This window comes from Acanthochromis polyacanthus, chromosome 8 (genome assembly GCF_021347895.1).
Source record: "Acanthochromis polyacanthus isolate Apoly-LR-REF ecotype Palm Island chromosome 8, KAUST_Apoly_ChrSc, whole genome shotgun sequence".
Lineage (NCBI taxonomy): Eukaryota > Metazoa > Chordata > Actinopteri > Pomacentridae > Acanthochromis > Acanthochromis polyacanthus.
This window is the reverse complement of record NC_067120.1, coordinates 22908249-22929407: the sequence shown is the minus strand read 5'-3', so window position 1 is coordinate 22929407 and position 21159 is coordinate 22908249. Positions and strand designations below refer to the sequence as shown.

Sequence of the window (21159 nt, the reverse complement as noted above, 5' to 3'; positions counted from 1 at the left end):
TTGTGACGTGTTGTCTTATTTATAGGTTTGTTATGTTAAATGTGTCTTCCACCCCTCTGCTTGTTAGATTAATAATCAAGAACTTGATGGCGCTCTGGACTTACTCAAGGAAAGCGAGATGCGGCATAGTAAAACTGGTTAGTGCACAGTTAAAGTTTGTTAGACATTCATATCTGTGTGTGTGTGTGTGTGTGTGTGTATATATATATATATATATATATATATATACACATATGAAGTTCTGTTTACAGTTTACATTGTTGTCTATATCTTCTGTACTGTAGAAAAAGAACTACGTGCAAAGTTGGCGAGACTGGAACAAGATCACAAGGTACTGCTTTTGAGTGTCTGTCACAATTTATTTTATGTTGCGATTATTTATTGAGCTGCCAAGCTGTTCCCTTTGTCACAGGGATCAATGTAACCACCATAACGAATGCAAAAAAGGACTAATTCATGTGTCGCTTAAAATCACTTCTCATGCAACTTTACTTCCGGCAACAGTGCCAAACCTTTGAACCAATCACTGAGTATATCCCTGGCCACAAAGGGATTGGCTGTGGTGATCACTGAAAGACAGCACCTAAGAAGATTACAGCTAATTCTTTTCACGCTCATAGCAATTATTTCTCGTTTCAGCTTGATTATTAGTTAGATTTTTATTAGGTTTTGTGTATAAGCAGAATTGCAGTCTCACTGATTGCTTGGCCTTATTTGTTGTTTAGGAATCTATTAGTGTCATGCATATGTTGATCCTATAAACAGATGGAGCTGATGAATGACTAAGAGATTTCTTGGGTGGGGGTTGTTTGGGTGTTTGTATGTCTTGTTTCTGGTTCCTACGGCTCAGCAGCCCGGCACTGGGCCAGACACTCGCTTTCTTAGAGATGAGATCCGGCAGCTCGAGAACCTGCTGGAGCAAAGGGAGAATGAACTGACCCAGTTAAAGAAAGAAATGGGCAAGGAAAAGAAAACCAACAAGGAGGTACAGTATGAGCATGCTCTCCATAGTTCCCATGCCTTGTGTGGTGTATTGAGTCCTTCGATGACCTACAAAGACATTATGTTGGTTTATACTTTAAAGTGTATGCTACTGAGGGGGATTTTTATCCTTTAAAAGGCAAAAGTTGAGTTTTTTTTAACTGTATATAAATATAATTTAACAAACCCAGTAATAAATACTTTTTTTTAGAAACAAGTCTTTTTAAAAGCAAACATGCACAAGTATAACACATTTAAATTGTTTCACAAATAATCTGTTGTTGAGCTTATCATATTAGACATTGTTTGCATCCAGTTTATTTCCATTGATTAATGCTGAGGTAAATACACTGGATCAAGACTATGTCCAAATACAAATGAAACAATTATGAAGTGTGCATCTGGTGTGGTTGAATTGTTACAGATTTTCTGTTTTGTTTTCTTAGTTAGTTGTACAAGCAGAGGAGGCTGAGGATGAGGTGAAGAAGCTGAAAAGAGAGGTATGCAACAGCTGCCCTAACAACACACTGAATATTTCAGCACATTATCATCAGTAAATAGATCATCAATTCTTACGTCATTTCAGACTTGTGTAGTTGCATGTGCTCCACCCTTGTTTGCTCATCATTTTGTTTTATCTCTTTCTCTTCCATTGGATAGTTAAAAAAGCTTAAAAAGAAGGTAAGGGATGTAGGAAGTGTAGTTAGGTTTCTTTTACTTAAGATAAGTAAGAGTTTGGTAGTTTTTCTGATTTTTTTTTTTTAAAAGTGTAATTGAACCCATGTTTGGAGTACACATTTTTGAGACTTCTCTACTGTATCTGTAACACTGCTGTGGTACTGTTGCTGTTATTTTGCCACAGACTTCATAGAAATCCGTAAAAGAAAGTAAGATGATGAGAGAAGACTACTCGAGAGATTTAAATCTGAACAGGTGTTATTTAAGATAAAATAACACAAGATAAGTGATTATTGCTATAAAGAAATTCCAGCATATGAACAATATATAGTTGTATTGGATCTGACACTGTTTCTGTCCATAGAGTGAACATGAGCAGATACATCAACTTACCACCTATGTTTTTTAATCTATCAAATAATTGTTTGGTATATAAAAACTCTGGACTGGTTGTTTGTCAAACTCTGGACTGGTTGTTTGTCAAACAACCAGTAAAAAAGGTAACACTATTTATTGAACTATCAAATGAGGAAGAAAAGCAGAAAATGCTCACATTTCAGAGGCTTTCTTAAAACTGCTACATTTCTGTATGGTTACAGAAAATGTGATAACAAGTATGTTTCTGATATGAATGCTGTTCTCCCTGCATCACATCAGAATGAGCAGCTCCAGCAGGATGTGGACTTCTATCGTGGAGAGCTGGAACAGAAAGAGCCAGTACCATCCAGAGATGAGAATGCTGAGGCTCAGAGGAAGCTCACCTCGGCCAATCGCCAGCTTCACCAGTACTTGGACGACCTTCAGGTGCTTTGTAAAACAATTTGTGTGATGCATCTAGTTCAGGGGTCGGCAACCCGCCGCTCCAGAGCCACATGCGGCTCTTTCATCCCTCTTTTGTGGCTCCCTGTAACTTTGGAAAATAAATAATCAGCGGGCTATTTAATTAAAATTTCTTTTATTTTAGATTAGAAATTTAATTCTAAATTTGAAGATTATGGTGATCTTGTAACATCAAAATAAAACGTTTTAAGTTTTCGTCTGTCAAAATATGCGTCCCAGCCATCAATCTCCGACACTCGCCACCTGCATGTATTCATCTGGAGTCCTGCTGATCTTTGGATCCCAGTGTTTGCGCTGCATTCATTCAGCAGCAGCGGGCCACCATTCCTAAATCCTAGCCGTCGCTCCTTCAGATTTCTTTCTTTTTTTATTGTCGCAAATACAGCACCGCCGCACGTCTCCGCCTTCACAGCAGAGTCCTGCATTGTGTCGGGTACTCGTGAGTACTAAGGTAAACTACGGATAATTGTCTTGCTCAGTATCTAGTCTTTGATATGTCAGGTTAATACAACGTTACTCGCGAGAGCACGGCTCGATGTCACGTCCAGCATCCAGGCAGCAGGTCAGAGAGTCAGAGGAGTGTCGTCTTGGAAAATAGGGCAGCGACTTACCGAAGAAAAGTTATTAGCTTAAGATAAATAGATTTTACAAGTTAAATAGACATTCACAAATTATTGATTTCCAGCTAATATTACTTAAAGGGGAACTTTGTTTTTTTTCAACCTGGGGTCTGTTTTCATTTGTCATTTCATACATGTGAGTGATGGAGAAATGAATTTTCGAAATAGCTCCAGTATTTAGCCAGGCAGGTCACGTAGCGAAAAGTATGGGGCAACTTGTCCCCCCGCATCAAAGTCCGCCCTAACGTGCTTTTTTTCCCCCCACACTGACCGGCTCGGATAGTCTCAGTGAGTGTCCCACAACATACTAGAGATGAGAAGTGAACGAAAACCTCCACATTACTTGGCGATCGCTAAGGAGGCAAACAGCTGTTTCCCCCACTGGTGTTTTAGCGCGAGCTATCGCGCGATTTCGGAACGAGATTTGCTTTCTAGCGTCCCGAGATTTGGATACAGACCACAGCAAATAGTGATCGCCAGGTAATGTGGAGGTTTTCGTTCACTTCTCATCTCTAGTATGTTGTGGGACACTCACTGAGACTATCTGAGCCGGTCAGCGTGGGAAAAAAAGCATGTTAGGGTGGACTTTGATGCGGGGGGGGCCACTTGCCCCATACTTTTCTCTAGCTGAGCTGCGAAGCTGCCTGCCTGGCTAAATATTGGAGCTATGTCGAAAATTCATTTCTCCATCACTCACATGTATGAAATGACAAATGAAACCAGACCCCAGGTTGAAAAAAACCGAAGTTCCCCTTTAACATATGAGGTCCAGGAGCAAAAATGACATTAACCAAGTAAGATAAATATTAGTGGTAGGACACAATTTAAAAAATGAATCTATCTAATTAGAGGCTTTAATTAATCACGACAACAAGGGCATAGAGGTAAAAACAGTGATATATGCAGTGTTGTCTTCATTTTAAATGCTAAAATGATTTTGTGGCTCCTGGTGTTTTCTTTTCTGTGGGAAACAGGTCGAAATGGCTCTTTGCTGACCCCTCATCTAGTAAATGAGGCAACAGGCTTTTTTTAAATTTATTTTTTGCCAATATTCCCACTTAAGACTTTGACAAATATCAAACTACTTAGAGCCTTTGGTGAAGGGAAATCCTAAAATCTATATACTTTCAAAAACTTGCATCTTTTATTGGCTTATTACTCCACCAAAGAACGAGGCGGAGTTATGTGATGATCGCCATGTGTTTGTCTATTTGTCTGTCTTTCTGTGTACAACATTACTTAAAAACAGAATAACAGATTTGGATGCAATTTTCAGGGAAGGTCAGAAGTGACACAAGGACCAAGTGGTTGGATTTTGCAGTGATACGGCTTTTAGTCTGGATCCATGGATTTGTTAAGGATTTCTGTAGATGGCGGGATTGCAAGATAGCGGTATAATGTTACTAAAACTATGACTACAAGTGAAAGCTACATCAGCTGCCGGCGGACGATCACATGATTGCGATCTTACTGCAAATCCACCACTGCGGACTTATTAGAACTTATCCGTCAGAAATGATACAACTGAGCCGCTTTGGTGGAGTACTATGCTCTCTGAATGCCTTTCTTGTCATTCTGACTTTTGTCTGTGTAACTACCTGCTCTTTAGATTGCTTATTTGAAGCATATCAAGGGATTGCGTGTAAGCATCAGGTTTATTATATATTTTTTGTGTGTTCTTTAGCAAGCAGAAGAGGAAAACCTCCACTTGAAGACACAGAATGAGCAGATGCAGAAAAGTCTGGAGGAGTCTGTGAAGGAGATGGAAAAGATGACAGATGAGTACAACAAGATGAAGATTGTTGTGCAGCAGACTGACTCCATTATGGACCAGCTCAGGAAGGAGAGGGATCATGCAAAGCTTCAAGTAAAGAACCTTCTCACTGAAGTGCTCATGTTTTTCTTTGTTCTGTTTCCATCCCAGACCTCTAGGTGGTTGGTAAAATCTATTATCACGCTGAGATTGAGTGCCTCCGTTTATCATCTCCCTCCAGTGTTATCGCATATGTGAACTGGAATATCGTCATAAAAGGCTGTGATGTGGAATCTTTATGACTCGATGTATTTTATGTTTGTTGTGAAAGGTACTGAATCACACCTCTGTATGTCTGTTTTTTGTGCAGGTCAGAGAGTTAACAGACAAGATTCATAGCATGACTGAGGAGAATGACCCTATTATGGCAGCAGTCAATGCCAAAGTGGAGGAGTGGAAGGTGGGTGTAAATCAAATGCCTCTAAAACAGATGGGTTTTTTTTGTTTGTTTTTTCTTTAAAAACCGACAAACCTAAAATAACTGCACAAAACAAATGTCAAAAGTAACCTGCATAGCTTTTCATACACGTATTTTAGCTAATTTTGACTCTAGAAGCTCATCTAGTAACACAAGCCTTTTTTTGTAAACACACAAACTTTTATCTGCCATTTAGTCACAGGAACTACAGTCTTATTTTAGCTCCTGGTGTCAGCAAAAGTCCCTGCTCTGGGGTGGCCAAATACATCATGTTTAAAATTCGCTGTATGAAGTGTCACTGATTAACAAAGACTTCCTTTGAGGCTGCTGCAACTTCTGTACAGTTTTGTTCACAGTGGTATGAATGTGAAGTCTTTTATATTTTCATTGATGTTTAAAATCAAATTAAGTGGTCAATTTACCAACTAGCCAAAATACAGCACTGCATTAAATGGAGGAAATTTGGGAAGAATTAAGTCCCTGCTTTCAGCCTTCTTCTATATCTGTGCACTTGTGTTCTTTGCAAGGCCAGACATCTGACAGCATTAAAAAACTTTAATGCTTCTTTTATGGGGATACCTAAAAGACAAAGTCTACGCAATGAGACCTGCAACAGTCACTGAATTGAGAGAAACCACTGAACGTGAATGCACGCAAATACCAAGGGAATTGTTTCATGATGTGTGCTATTCCATCACTTCATGTTGTCGGCAGTGTCTGGACCAGAACGGACATCAGTTTGAGAACAGGCGGTGACAAAACAATAGAATGATGTTTGTAAATTGTTTTACATGTTGAAAATTAAACGAATTATAATAAACGCCTAGTTTACAAATATTTAAAGTGTGTATACATTTTTTTGGGACACCCTGTATATACACACACATACATATAATACAATAATATATATTCCTTCTCTATGACAGTCAGCTCTTAGGGCTGTGGACAGAATAACACATTTATTTTTGAAGCTTTAGGAAACACTAATTAGCATTTTTCATCATTTGCCGATGTTTTTTTTTAGACCAAACAACTAACTCACTAATAGGGAAAATAATCAACAAATGAATCAGAAATGAAAAAAGTTGTTAGTTGCAGGCCTAGCATACATCATGGTGCTCCTTTGCTGTTCTCGTTTTTGAACTGTTCTAATAGCACGAGTTCTAATAGCATCTTTTCTCACACATAGAGAGTGCTCTCTGGGAAGGATGATGAAATTTTGGTATACCAGCAGATGATACGTGACCTGAGGGAAAAGCTGCGTTCAGCCCAGCTGGACTTGGACAAGAGCAACATTATTGCCTTACAGCAGGTCTGTTCTAAAATGGGAAAGAAAGTATTCATCATATATTATTGCATTCCTTGTTTTGCCCTGAATGTAGGATGTTATGTTGTCATGCAGGTGCTTGTCTCTGTCAAGCTCTACATGTGAAAGACACATTTACAGCAAAGGTTCACCTTATGTGGTAAATGTTGTTGTCAGATTTTGGGACACCTTGCGCCACACAACTTGTTATTAGTGCAAGTAACTGTTGTGCTCGGTGATGCTACCATTTAGTTTCACATTATCATAGAATAGATATTTATTCCATCTACATCAAAGAAAATATGCTAAAAAAAAAGATTTACACTACCTTTCAAAAGTTTGGGGTCACCCAGACAATTTCATGTTTTCCATGAAAACTCACACTTTTACTCATGTGCTAACATAATTGCACAAGGGTTTTCTAATCATCAATCAGCCTTTCAACACCATTAGCTAACACAATGTAGCATTAGAACACAGGAGTGATGGTTGCTGGAAATGTTCCTCTGTACCTCTTTGTAGATATTCCATTAAAAATCAGCCATTTCAAGCTAGAATAGTCATTTACCACATTAATAATGTCTAGATTGTATTTCTGATTCATTTAATGTTATCTTCACTGAAAAAAAATGCTTTTTGTTCAAAAATAAGGATATTTCTGAGTGACCCCAACTTTTGAACCATAGAGTGTTTGCTAGTAAATGTATTATTGGACTTAAGTTGTGAAATCATTACAGTAAGTAGTTATGTATTGATTTACCAGGAAAACAGCCACAGGATTTGCATTAGAAGGAATGCTCAAGAAATTAAACTCATATAAATGTTTTGCCACTCAAAAAAAAAGTTATGTATATACACTACCAGGCAAAAGTTTGGACTCGCCCTTAATTTTCCCATATTTTTGTCAAAACAGCCCAATTAAGAGCTAACTTTAGCAGTTTGTTATTTCTAATTATTGCAAGAACATTCATGAGTATGCTATGAACAAAATTTAATGAAGTATGGCACTCAAGTAGGGATATTTCTAAGCATTTATTGATGAAAGCATTAATAAAAGGTTTAGGTAGCAACATTACCTTTCATTATTATCTTTTGTTTGGTTAAAACACTTAAAATATCTTTACAAAGAGTTGCATGTCCCCTGTAATAAGTATGCTGTCCCAATAGAATGCGTTTCACACCTGGATTCACAGTTCTTTACTCTGTTCACAAATATTTTGCGTTACCTTTTTGAGTTGATATTAAAGACTGACAATTTCTGGAAAGAAGAATTTCTTTAGCTGATTTGAAAATTATCTAAATCTGAAGTAGCACAAAAATGGCCGGAAAACCTCAGTTAAGCAAAGAAAAAAGGATTGAAATTCAGGTTTTGAAAAAAGAAGACTATTCTACAAATTGCTCAGAAAGTTCAAGTCTCCACAAAGTGGAGTTGCAAAAGCATTAAAGAGATATGAAGAGAAACAGGTTCACATGAAGACAGATTTCGTTCTGGTAGAAGCAGAGTCACGTCTAAAGCTGAAGATAAGTTCATCAGGGTCACCAGTCTTTGAAATAGACAAAAGACAGACCCAGAAATAAGAGCTCAGCTAAACTCAACCAGGAGCAATAATGTGTCAGTGGATACTGTGCAGCGTAGACTGCGGGAATCTGGTCTGAAAGGCAGGGTAGCTGCCAGGAAACCACTCCTAAGAAAGCAGAACATAAAGAAGAGACTTCAGTGGGCTAAAAAACACAGAAATTGGGCTGGAGAAGGATGGAAAACAGTTTTGTTTACAGATGAGTCAAAGTTTGAAATGTTTGGATCAAAACGGCGCAAGTATGTTTGATGTAGGGTTGGAGAACGCTCGACTCCTGCATGTGTCGTTCCCACAGTAAATCCAGAGTTGTTTAAATCAATCCACTGGACTTTAAGAAAGTTCCTTGAAGACGTTTCACCGTCGTCAAGGAACTTTCTTAAAGTCCAGTGGATTGATTTAAACAACTTTGGATAACCATGACCTGGATGAATGAGAACCTGCACAGACTTCCCACAGTAAAGCATGGTGGAGGTACCGTGATGGTCTGGGGCTGTTTTGCAGGGGGTCCGACTGGTGATCTGCACAAAGTCACAGGAATTCTAAATCAGCATGGATCTCTGGGCTGCGTTTAGTGGGACAGCCATTCACACTACAACAAGACAACGATCCAAAGCACACCTCCAAACTGTGTCAGAGGTATTTGGCCAAGAAAGAAGAGGAGGGGAAGCTAAGGATTATGACTTGGCCGGCTCAATCCCCTGACTTTAACCCCATCGAACTTGCATGGGATGAACTGGACAGAAACGTCAAGAACAAGCAACCCACAAGTGCTGCAAACCTTTATGAGATGTTAGCAGAAGCATGGGAGGAAATTTCAAGTGATTATCTCATGTCACTGATTGCAAGAATGCCTCGAATTTGTCAAGCAGTTATCAAAGCTAAAGGAGGCTATTTTGATGAGTCACAGATTTAGACAGTTTATTAACAGTAATATATGCTAGATGCTTCAATTTTGTTTTCAGTGTTCTTATCTATAGTTCTACTGTGATTAAAAATGAAACATAGAATAGAATAGAATCACTTTATTCATCCCCGAAGGGAAATTCAGTATGAGTTCACATGGCTAAATTGCGCTCATAATTTAGGTAATATGAACCAATCACAGAAAAATTAGTGGCGAGTCCAAACTTTTGCCTGGTAGTATATATTTATTTTATTGTATTTTTTACGTGTGTGTACATGCCTTTATTTATATCCTTTGGAGCAGGGGTTTCATGTCTCTCCTCTTCATCCATCTGTTTATGTTTTACTTTTTCCTCTTTTTGCTTCCTATCTTTGCCTTATCAACCTGTCCTCCCTTCCATCTCTATTGCTGCCCTGGGCCAGGTTATATATGAGCTCTGCGGTGTAAGTTTCATCTGTCATGTGTCTCTTATCCTGTACCTCTCTTCCTTTTCACTTCATAAATTCCTTGAATGATGAAATTGGTGATGAGTGTATTACACATAAATCCTTCTCATGTTGAATTGCTGATAAATGTCCTGAAGGCCGTCCAAGAGAGGGATAATCAGATCAAGATGCTGAGTGAGCAGGTGGAGCAGTATACGGGGGAAATGGAGAAACACACCCTGCTTATTGAGGAGCTGAAGACCTCCACAACCAAAGAGAGAGGTGGGTTGCTCCAAGTCTAATATTTCAATATATAACAGAACCTCTTTATACCAAAGATTTTTTTTTTGAAGACATAGATTATTTTGTCCAAAATAAGAGCAATTTCAAAACATTCTCTTTTTTTTTTTTTAAACTTTATCGAAAGGGAAAATGTTCTGCTTTTCTCTGTTTCTTGTAAACTGAATATCTTTGGATTTTTAACTGTCAGTCTGACAAAATAAGAAATTTTGGGATATCATTTTGGGCTCTTGGAAATTTTGATTTTGTACATTTTAGAATTAAACGATAATAAATTAAGCTAGTAACTGTTTAAATTACTTACTGCCACCTTTCTAGAATGGGACAGAAATTACAGGCACTGATGAGCAGGTTATGTGTAGTAATTTGTGAAGCACAGGAAAATAAATATGAGGACTTTTTCTGGTCCAGTATTTTTAAGAGGCATTTGGAGTTGCAGAAATGTGCGTTTTAAAATTACTATTATGTCAAAGGACCTGGACTGACCTAAATGTTTGGTTCAGCCCCATTGATCTAATTGGCATGAAACAAGTACTACCTGATTAGATTTTGGCAGTCATGCAGCTTATAGTCTGGATCCACGGATTTGTTAAAGATTTCTGTATCACTACAAGATAGCGTCACAGCGTCACTGTAACTCTGACAGCAAGTGAACACTACGTCAGCTGCCTGCTGATGATCACATGATCGCAATCCTACTACAACGCCACCACTGTAGACTTATCGAGACTTGTCTATCGGAAAGGATGCGACTGAGCAGACTTGGCGGAGTACTGTGCTCTCTCGGTGCTTTTCTTGTTCGTAATGTGAGCCCGATGAATTCAGGCGTTATCATCTTGGAATACGCCCGTGTCATCAAGGAAGAATAACTTCATTGATGGAAAGACCTGGGCGTTCAGTATATTCAGGTAGTCAGCTGACCTCATTCTTTGGGAACATAACATTGCTGAACCTAGACCTGACCCACTGCAGCAACCCCGGCTCACAACCATAACCCCCATCAGCTTGTAGGCACTCGGCATGATAAGTACATAATTTCTTACTCTGATGCACCCATTGCTTTGGAACAGGGTAAATCTGGACTCATCAGACCACATGACCTTCTTTCATTGCTCCAGAGTCAATTTTCATGCTGCCTAGCAAATTGAAGCCTTTTTTTCTGATTGGCCTCACTGATCAGTAGTTTTCTTAGAGCTACACAGCTGTTTAGTCCCAATCTCTGGAGTCACCTTCACATTGTGCATGTGGAAATGCTCTTGTTTTCACTATTAAGCATAGCCGTGAATTCTACTGTTGATTTCTCATGACAGGATTTCACCAAACATTGAAGTGCTCTCCGATCATGATCATCCAAGAGTTTGTTCTGACCACATTTCTTCCTTGCAGAGTTCACCACTCTGGATGGTTCTTATCCCGATTTTTAGTAGTTTCAGCAATCTCCTTAGTTGTTTTCTTTGCTTGATGCAGGCCAATGATTTGACCTTTCTGAGGCAGATGAACATAATTTCCATGACCACAGGATATGTCTTCCAATACGTTTGTTTCAGAAATGAGAAGCTACTCACTACATCAGCTAGGGTTAAATAAGTTGTTGCCCGCTGAAACACATTCATCTCTGCAGTAATTATCCAATGGAAGGCTCTTACCTGTTTGCTTAGTTAAAACCAAGTGGCGACTGTTTTTTTGGACAAGCAAGTGTATTTTCAGGACCTGATACAGACCAAAACTCAGCGAACAGGACCAATAATGTTTGACTTAAGTTGTTTGGTTTGCGAAGTTACGACTCCAGATGAGTGCTAATGTGGCCCTGGGACTGCAGAATGGGTATGATTTGTTTGCAAATATATCACCTTTATAAGATGATGCTTTGTCCTAATAATATTATGTTAATGTTCTACTACCCTGAAGTTGGCAAAAAAAAACATTTATAAAGGCTGCTTACCATTGCAAGGGTTTTGGTAAAAGTACAAGCTTAGCTTTAGATATTAGGTTAACAGTGGCATGATCTCAAATCAACCTCTATTAAGTCTTTTGTCATTCAATAGGTCAATCTTGGTACAGTTTTCAAATACAGCCTGTGAGTAATTGTGGCAGCCTTCAACAAATTCTGTGGCTGAAAAACACAGATGAGGTAGAGATAAGCATTTCTGTAAGCGTATTTAGGCTTGTTATGATATGACCAAGAAGATCTAGCAAACACACTTGAATATTGTGCTAGCACCTGATGGTTACTTTTGTTTGCAGTTAAATACACTACCATTCAAAAGTTTGGGGTCCCCCAGACAATTTCACGTTTTCCATGAAAATTCACGCTTTTGTTCACGTGCTTTTGCACAAGGATTTTCTAATCATCAGTTAGCCTTTCAACACGATTAGCTAGGACAGTATACCATTAAAACACAGGAGTGATGATTACGTGAAATGTTTCTCTGTACCATAAATATTCCATTAAAAATCAGCCGTTTCCAGCTAGAATGGTCATTTACCATATTAACAATGTCTAGGCTGTATATCTGATTCATTTAATGTTATCTTCATTGGAAAAACTGCTTTTCTTTCAAAAGTAAGGCCATTTCTGAGTGACCCCAAACTTTTTAATGGTAGTGTACATAATTTTGTTTTTTTCCTTCAAGGCCTTCCGTCGACCATACAGCAGAAGAAGATGGAGGAGCTGAAGTCAAAGCTGGAAGCTGCGGAGACCAGAGCAATGGAAGCAGAGCAGATTGTAAAATTAGCAGAAGCTCATGCTGAGGAAAAAGACAAAGCACTTATTGAGGCTTCAAACCGCTTGAGCCAGTATGAGTCTGTAAGTCTGCAAATACTGTCTCTTTCCCCATTTGTTTATAACTCTTTCATCAAAGATATGTTTTCATCCAAATCGAATGAATTTAGATTTAATTTCCCAGAAGTGAGACTTGTGATTTTGTTTTTCTGCCCATCCTCATCTGAAATAGAGACACAAAAATTACTGTGACTGTGGTGTTATCAACCGGCTTTTTTGAGTCCACAAGCACAGTGTTTGTCTTTCACTATGTCTAATTGCATCCTGATTTCCCTTTTAAAATAAAGAAGAAAGGTTTAATAACAAGGAAATAAAGAAGTGAAACAAGACATGATTTTTCATGGAAAAGTAACAAAAACTCTGTTTTTCACATTGCAGGGTGTTTATGGCCTGGAAGCAGCCATTGTGGATATCAAAGAATGTAAAAATCAGATCAGAGTTAGAGATCGAGAGGCAGAGGCCATGACCAAAGACATCAACCAGCTTGAGATGAGAATCAATGATCTCATGGATGAAAATGAGGATTTCCGAGAAAAACTAGGTCAAACTTAATAAAAAGAAATTATCTATTCAGACAGTGGTGGCACTCAATTTTACTTTTCTGTATTACTTTTGTTTATTGACCCTCAAGGTCTGGAACCAAAGCAGGAAGTGGATCTGACAGAGTTCAGGCGTGGCAGAGAGCTCAGGCAGCGCCAATACAAAGCAGAAAACCAAGTCCTCACCAAAGAGGTAAAAGTAGAATCACAAATGTTAGAACAGCTGCTTTTACTTTACAACCACTACAGTTTATGAGCCCCTCTTACTTTCTTTGTTGATTTGTTTTTGTTTGTTTTTTTTTTTTTTTAGATTGAACGACTTGAAGAAGAGAGATTGGAGCTAAAGAAACATATTCGTCAGATGGTAAAGGAAAGAGGTAAAATCATGATGATAAATAGTAGCCGTCATTGTTTTAACTGTATTTTTTAAAATCAGAGGTCTATGTCAATTAAAATGTATTGATGTATGAAGCATTTGGATGCAGTGATATCTCAGATGTCACTTGTCTGTCTTTTTTGGGTGTGAAGTGGCTCTTTGTTTGGGCTGAAGCATTTAATAGTAACATTTCAAATACTTAACCTTACCAGCTTTGTACAGCTTTGTGTCATTCAGACAAATGTGACTTTTTTCCTCACCGCTTTAGGGATATGGTTGGAAATTTATGAAAAAAAGCTGCAATATTTTGCACAATTTTCCTGGATATTCATTTCTTTCCTGGAATTGAAAAAAAAAAAAAGCTTGATAGTCAGATTCTTTTTGTCAAAGGGTGTTTTTAGTATTCCCAGTTGTGCTGTAAGGGGTAGATAATTTTTAATGACTGATCTGAACTGACAAAAAACTTCTCAGCCTCTCAAAATTTTCCCTTCATACAGTGTACAGTAGTTTATTAAAGTGACTTGATACATATGGAAATTGGTACTGATTCTCATGTTTCTATTCTAGTTTCATTTTTACAAATGGTATTGAACTTACTGGTATTCATTTAGGCACTGCTGTTAGATTCTTCTTCTTATACGCTCATATAAGCTCTTGGTTTATTCTCATGTTATCTGAGCAATACCTTGCACAAAAGGTTTCTGGGAAATGAATATAGTTCTGCCTCATTCTGTGAGTTGAAAATGACGGTATGGAATTTTTGTTTTTATTTTGATCCAAAAAATATTCAGCTCAGATATGGAAATGTTACTGAAATTACCAAGTAGATGTTTTTAATATTATGTGATGACTTTTACAGAAAAGTGAAGCCAGGTGCTTATTCTGACATGAGGCAGACAATTTTAATTGCTGTCAGAATATTGGAATGTTGCATTCTTGAAAGGGACAACTTGCATTCACTGTGCTGATGAGTGATGGTGAATAGTTAAAGGCAGCAACTTTGCGACTTGATCATGATCTGAGTTTGTCTTTGCTGGGAGGGATAGGGCGACTTCTAGCTAATTTGTCCAAATCAAATCAGTCTGCATGGCTTGTTGAAAGAAGTAAACCTGACAGGATTTCTTATTAACATTGTGCATTTAATCAGCTGTGCCTGCAGGGGTCCCAGAGTTACGCTTGCTGCTCGAGGAGGATGTCAGGCCCAGCAGAGCAGCACAGCAGCCACTCAAACAGAGTGGCACTTACACAGATGAAGAGATCAAACGCAAGGTAAGCCTTTGACATCACTTCTTAGATTTTAACTTCAATTTTTGCAGCTGTGGTATCCACACAGCACACCGGTTTTGTAGTTATACACAAAGTTTGGGGTCACTTAGAAATGTCCTTATTTTTGAAAGAAAATCATTTTTTTCAATGAATACACCATTAAATGAATCAGATATATTAGACATTCTTAATGTGGTAAATGACTAGCTGGAAACGACTGATATTTAATGGAATATCTCCATAGGGTTACAGAGGCCCATTTCCAGCAACCATCACTCCTGTGTTCTAATGCTACATTGTGTTAGCTAATGGTGTTGAAAGGCTCATTGATGATTAGAAAACCCTTGTGCAGTTATGTTAGCACATGAATAAAAGTGTGAATTTTCATGGAAAACATGCAATTGTCTGGGTGACCCTAAACTTTTTTCTGAACAGTAGTGAAAATCAACAACATGCTTTGATTATTTTAACTGGGACATTCTATCCAATTTTCATCATGGAAGTGAATGCCCCTCTTTCAAACATACTTGGTTGCATTACTGATGCACCAAACAAAGAAAGCAAATACCATGAAAAACACAATGATTTAAAAGTTAAACAAAGTCGTTAAAAATGAAGATAGACTGTAATGGAAGGTGATGAATAAGTGAATATTTCAGCTCTCATTAAACAGTGTTTCGCAAAGTGCTAAAGAGCTGTACATAGTTTGGTGGCGGTGTAGTTCATGCAGTACATTTACATCTGTTACAAAAAGGTTTTCAAGATTCCCTCTAGTGAAACCTTGTTGGCATTTCCATATGGCAGTTTTGTTATGCTAGAACATGCATCATGAGTGAAACATGCAGTCAATACTGGGACTAAGCATGTCCACCAGGAAACAACAGTGTAATGACGAGAGTCTCAAACGCACTGATTTAAACTGATAGGGTTTCATATGTGACAAGCTGAAGGAACCAATCCTGTCAGTTTGCAGGGTGGAGCTTTCTATATCGTTATACTTGAGAATCAGCTGCTCAGTTGAACATATAACGCTGAATTGTTCCAGTAAAACAAGTTGCCATTGTGTGAGAGCAGTTTTACAAGCAGGGTCTGGTATGCGAACTGGTATGCTCTAAATTTTATAAGAAGCATAGAGTTGCATCTCATTCTTTTTATGAAAGGATTTTAATGGAAAAATAACCTTTGATATGTCACTTCGATTCATGGAGATGAGTTTTTAGGGCTTTTCCATTTTCATTGTAACCTTTTAAATGACATTAATTTTGCATTGCAGAATGAGTATCTTGAAAAAGAACTGAGCAAAAAGGAGAGAGAGCTGGAACTTCACAAGGCCCAGTTCCAAATCAAATGTAAGTTCACATGGGCAATTTAGCAGGGTCTGTTAAAGGTACGAATTGTGTTTGTCTGGTAACTGATTTTATAAACAGTATATACATAGAGGATAATTATTATGGTGTTTTTTTCAGTAAATTCAACTTTTCGGGAGCGTTTAATACCTCAAAGGCCACTGCTTCAGGGTTATCATTTCTCCCTGTGTGTTCATTCATAGTGGAAGAACTGTCGAGGGTGAAAAGAGATTTGGAAGCTACGCTGAAAGATGTCCTTCAAGCTATGAGGATGAACCAAGAAACCACTTCATGTGACAATGCTATTGCTATTCCTAGTCTGGAAAGGCTGGCTGATGTAAGTTCCTCTCATGCAATAATGTGATTCGTTTTAAAGGTAGACTAAGTATTAAATACAGTGGATTGTTTCTTTGTTTGTTTGTTGATTTTAATATTAGTATTGGACACAGAATAGAGCTTAAACAGAGGGCCATGATTCCTGAAATAGATTAGTGTTAGACAAACAAAACAACACAGAATAAAAAAGGATGTCCCACAGAAGATATTCACACACTGTTGTTAATGCAGTGAGGTGGATACTGACCTGCTGGCTAGTCTGGCTAGTAATCGTGTAAATAACACAGTGATATACTGCTGTGGCTCTACCCTTGCTGAGGCCCTTGACAAATTACAGACTGCTTTTAACCTTGTGGAATGTCAGCTCATTGAGTTAAAACTTGTTTTAAATGCTGCCAAAACTAAATTGAACATTTTAACTAATGGCAGGAAAGTATCTGAGCCCCCTCCCAGCATTATATCTTTACAAGGTTGCGAGATTGAACTCGTGCACTGTTACAAGTATCTTGGTATTTTAATCGATGATCAGCTCTCTTTTACACCCCACATAGAAAACCTGAAAAAAACATTAGGCTTAAAACTGGGATTCTTCTTTCATCACAGAAATTGTTTTTCTTTTGCTGCCAGGAAAAAGTTGGTTTCTGCCTCTTTTCTCCCTGTGCTTGATTACGACGACCTTTAATATATGAATGCCTCAGCGAACTGTCTCTGGACTCTGTGTATCATGATGCCTTAAGGTTCATCACGGGTTGTAGAGCCTTCACTCACCATTGCACCTAATATGCTGAAGTTCAATGGCCCTCTTTGACGATGCGCCGTCTCATCCACTGGTACACTTTTATCTACAAAGCAATTCTAGGTCTACTTCCACGTTATTTATGTGACTACATTTCCAGAACCCACAGCAATTACTATTTACGTTCCAATGATTTATACTTGTTAAATGTGCCAAAGGTGCATTCTGAATTAGGGAAACACTGTTTTAAGTACTCTGCACCTGCTGCCTGGAACTCTCTGCAGAAGACACTGAAGGATCTTATCACTATTGCAAATTTTAAAAACCGTGCAGCAGCTAAATCTCACACTTGTTGTTTTAATGTAAATTCTTAATCCTGTGTTTTATCCTAGCATGTATTTTATTTATTTTGTTGAATGAGTTAGTGTTGGGGCCGCACAGTGGATAGTGGTTAACACTTTCACCTTGCAGCAAGAAGATCCCCGGTTCAAATCCCGGGCTGGGCCTGGGATCTTTCTGCATGGAGTTTGCATGTTCTCCCTGTGCATATGTGGGTTTTCTCCGGGTACTCCGGCTTCCTCCCACAGTCCAAAAATATGCTGAGGTTAATTGATTACTCTAAATTACCCGTAGGTGTGAATGTGAGTGTGATTGTTTGTCTGTATATGTAGCCCTGTGACAGACTGGCGACCTGTCCAGGGTGTCCCCTGCCTTCGCCCGAGTCAGCTGGGATAGACTCCAGCACCCCCCGCGACCCTAGTGAGGATAAAGCGGTGTATAGAGAATGGATGGGATGAGTTAGTGTTGTTTGTTTTTAACTGTTGCAATTTTAATGTTCCTCTGGCTATTGTTTTGGCTTCCCTTGGAAAAGAGGTCAGTGTATCTCAACGGGACCGACCTGGTTAAATAAAGATTAAATTAAAAAAATGAAATAAAAAATAAATGTGAGCGTCTTCCAAAAAGTTCCCTGCCTCACCAGAAAATATCACAGTAGCGCAATTGTTATCTTTCAACGTTTTCTCACTTGGTCCACCAATATTCAAGCTTGGGTATTCCTTCATGGAAGAAGGTGACATCCTGAGCCTTCAGATTCTGTGTGACTTCATCACCGCTCTGAAAATGGCAAACACTCACATGGTATTTTACTTTGGGGAACAGATAGAAGTCAGATGATGCAGATTGGGAGAGTGAGGTTCATGGGGCAACAGTTCAAAGCCACATTTGGCTGATGCTGTGTCAAGGGACGCATTTGTCCTGGAGCAACAACAGACAGCTTGAAGCTTTCCTCTCGTTTTATCGTTGTTTGCTTCAACATCAGTGTTTTTGTGGGCAGTGATATAAGGCTTGATAGAAACAGTTAAACCCCAAATGAGAGTCATGATTCCCCTTGTTACTGTGTGAAACTGAGAACTTTTTGAAGTACCCTCAGATGTTGTAGGCCTTTATGGCTACGGAGAAACTTTCTCACAAATATCAAATGTAAGTCTAATTTTTAATGGAATACACTTACCGGTACTTGGGATTTTACCACAATATATTGTCTGCTGTTTACTTAGACATCAGTATTTATAAGCATGTTTAATTGTTTTTATTAGTTTAAAAGCAGTTTAAGTCATTATTTAGTTTGACTGTGAAAGCAGTAATGGCAAAGTACACATGCCAAGTCTTGCCATGCTTTGTGTCAGAGGAACAAATAAACTAAATAAGTTGTATATCTTTGTATGCCTTAGTTTGGGTGTTTCAGCAACTGCTCAAGATTTTTGGCAGTTCAGACTTAAATTCATCATCAAACATCTGATGAGTTTTGGCAAATTTCTGCAAAGTTATCAGCAATTTCTGGTACTTACTAACATTAGTTTTCAAGTAATCTTGCCTGTCAGCTGTTACTTTGGCACTGATCAAATCATCAGTCAGTGCTTGATATTTCCTTGGCAATTCTAAGACTAAAGCCTGTTTTGTTAAAACTGAAAGGTACTTTTGAAAGAGACAAGCGTAGGAGATGAGCATCAATGGTACACATATGAGACACTAAGATATTTGTTCCATTGCACATGTCATCAAAATGCTTACAGTTGGGTTAGGATGTAATGATTAAAAGACCATATTTGCCTGCACAGGTGTTTTTTTGTTTGTTTGAATTCATATGGAAACAATGTTTCGCATGTTTCCCACAGGGCTGCACTGTGGTTAGTGGTTAGCACTTTTGCCTTGCAGCAAGAAGATCCCCGGTTCAAATCCCAGGCTTGTCACTTAGCAACTTAATAAACAACAGATGTGGCAAACCACAAAAAAATGATGGAAGCCAAACTTTTCTATCATGTTACCGGCACATGATAACACAAAATGAGTCAAATTGGGGACAGTTGAAGAGGATGTTTTTCGGCTTTGTTGTCAGACCCTCGGGCACAGCCACACAAGTGTTCAGCACAAGAGGAGGTCGCAGGAAGCACCAGGTGCCAGCTACATGCAAACTGCAAAACAATCACAGGCACTGGGATTAATCTTCTCAGAAATATGATTTAGAACAAGCAGTACTTGTGTGTACAACAGGCAGGCTGCACTTTACATGATCTTTTCTGTTTCACAGACTGGCTCTATGATTCATCAACAAATGTTATTTGGATTTGTTTTATATAAATTAATCTTCGCTCATTCCCTTTATCACAGGCGATAGATGTCAATAACAAGAGTGGGCCTGAGTCAGCGCCACAGCTCAAGTCCCAAATACATCAGCTGGTGGGCAGAAATGAAGAACTGAGGCAGGAACTGAAATTGGCCCGTGAAGAGGCGACCAGCAGCTTCAGTCAGCTTGCTCGAGCCAAAGAAAAGGTACATTCATTCAGGCCAAAATGATGGCGGGGTTAAATGGTTGACAGGTGATGGCAGACAACATCATAGTTGTTTTAGCTCGATATACAGTGGCCTCTTGTCTGTCGCAGGGGTTAGATTCCAGAACCTCCCGCAATAGACAGTATCAACCTTATATTTATGTTATTATTTATATATACTTTAAGGGTTCATAACCCCACGCACCCCTCCGTACACACACACACACACACACACACACACACACACACACACTTATATGTCAAAATGCACTGTTTATAGTACATTTAAAAGACCAGATTTTCAGTCACAATGTTTTTATTTAAATTTTAATGTTGACATCAAGGCTGTACAATATTATATATTATATGCATTTATCTGAATAATATAAATATGAAGCTTAAGACCTTACAACAGGATCTAGAATTCAAATATATCTACTATGTTAAGTAAAACATGCCATTTGACATGTTGAAATGTTACTTTAGATATCTCTTTGACATGTTCCAATTTATGTTTTTGTATGTAGAAGCTGCATTTTATTACCCAAAGCAAAATCATAGATATATTTATTGTAGTTATAGATATCTACAACTGAATCCCCTCAGGAAAAGGATGGGAACTTGAACCGATTGCATTTCTGATGCGTGCAACATATCAACAACCTATGCCTGGGTTTGCCTTTCAGATATGTCAGCATTATAACATGTTAGAATTAAATTACAGATGTCAGAGGTCAATGATAAAAGCAGATTTGTTATAATGAAATTACTACGATGGACATTTCCCCTAGTTACAGATTACTTGTTGATATCTGGAATTACCATTTTGATGTGCAAGAAATGAATTAAGACTACTGGACATGCCACTAGTGTGAAAATGACATAAAATGACATAATTTTTGACACCTGTACCCATCAGGTGAGCCAACTTGAAAGTGAACTGGAATTGTTCAGGAAGTCAGGCAGCAGTGGAGTTGTCCTCCGACATCTGACCCTCCCTGAGGGCCTAGAGCCCAGCAGCGCTGAGGTCATCAGTTCCCTGAATGAGTACGCTGTTCGACTTCTTCAGGTCAGTGTCAGTGTCTTTT

The 21159-nt window shown here is 38.5% G+C and overlaps 1 protein-coding gene across 4 annotated transcripts in view; it reads left to right on the top strand.

Moving 5' to 3' along the window:
* cep290 (centrosomal protein 290) overlaps positions 1-21159 on the top strand; it is a 52684-nt gene that overhangs the window by 1336 nt on the left and 30189 nt on the right. For 2 of the 4 annotated variants that reach the window (XM_022209050.2, XM_051952636.1), the window contains exons 3-20: positions 68-137; positions 285-331; positions 851-985; positions 1428-1481; positions 2317-2463; positions 4804-4986; positions 5243-5332; positions 6540-6662; positions 9721-9844; positions 12496-12668; positions 13023-13185; positions 13276-13376; positions 13494-13560; positions 14707-14828; positions 16099-16174; positions 16375-16508; positions 19911-20072; positions 20991-21140. In XM_022209050.2, coding sequence (XP_022064742.2) covers positions 68-137; positions 285-331; positions 851-985; positions 1428-1481; positions 2317-2463; positions 4804-4986; positions 5243-5332; positions 6540-6662; positions 9721-9844; positions 12496-12668; positions 13023-13185; positions 13276-13376; positions 13494-13560; positions 14707-14828; positions 16099-16174; positions 16375-16508; positions 19911-20072; positions 20991-21140 — 2121 coding nt within the window. The remainder of the gene's footprint in view (positions 1-67; positions 138-284; positions 332-850; positions 986-1427; positions 1482-2316; positions 2464-4803; positions 4987-5242; positions 5333-6539; positions 6663-9720; positions 9845-12495; positions 12669-13022; positions 13186-13275; positions 13377-13493; positions 13561-14706; positions 14829-16098; positions 16175-16374; positions 16509-19910; positions 20073-20990; positions 21141-21159) is intronic. The other 2 variants (XM_051952635.1, XM_051952634.1) reach the window with 2 other exon arrangements.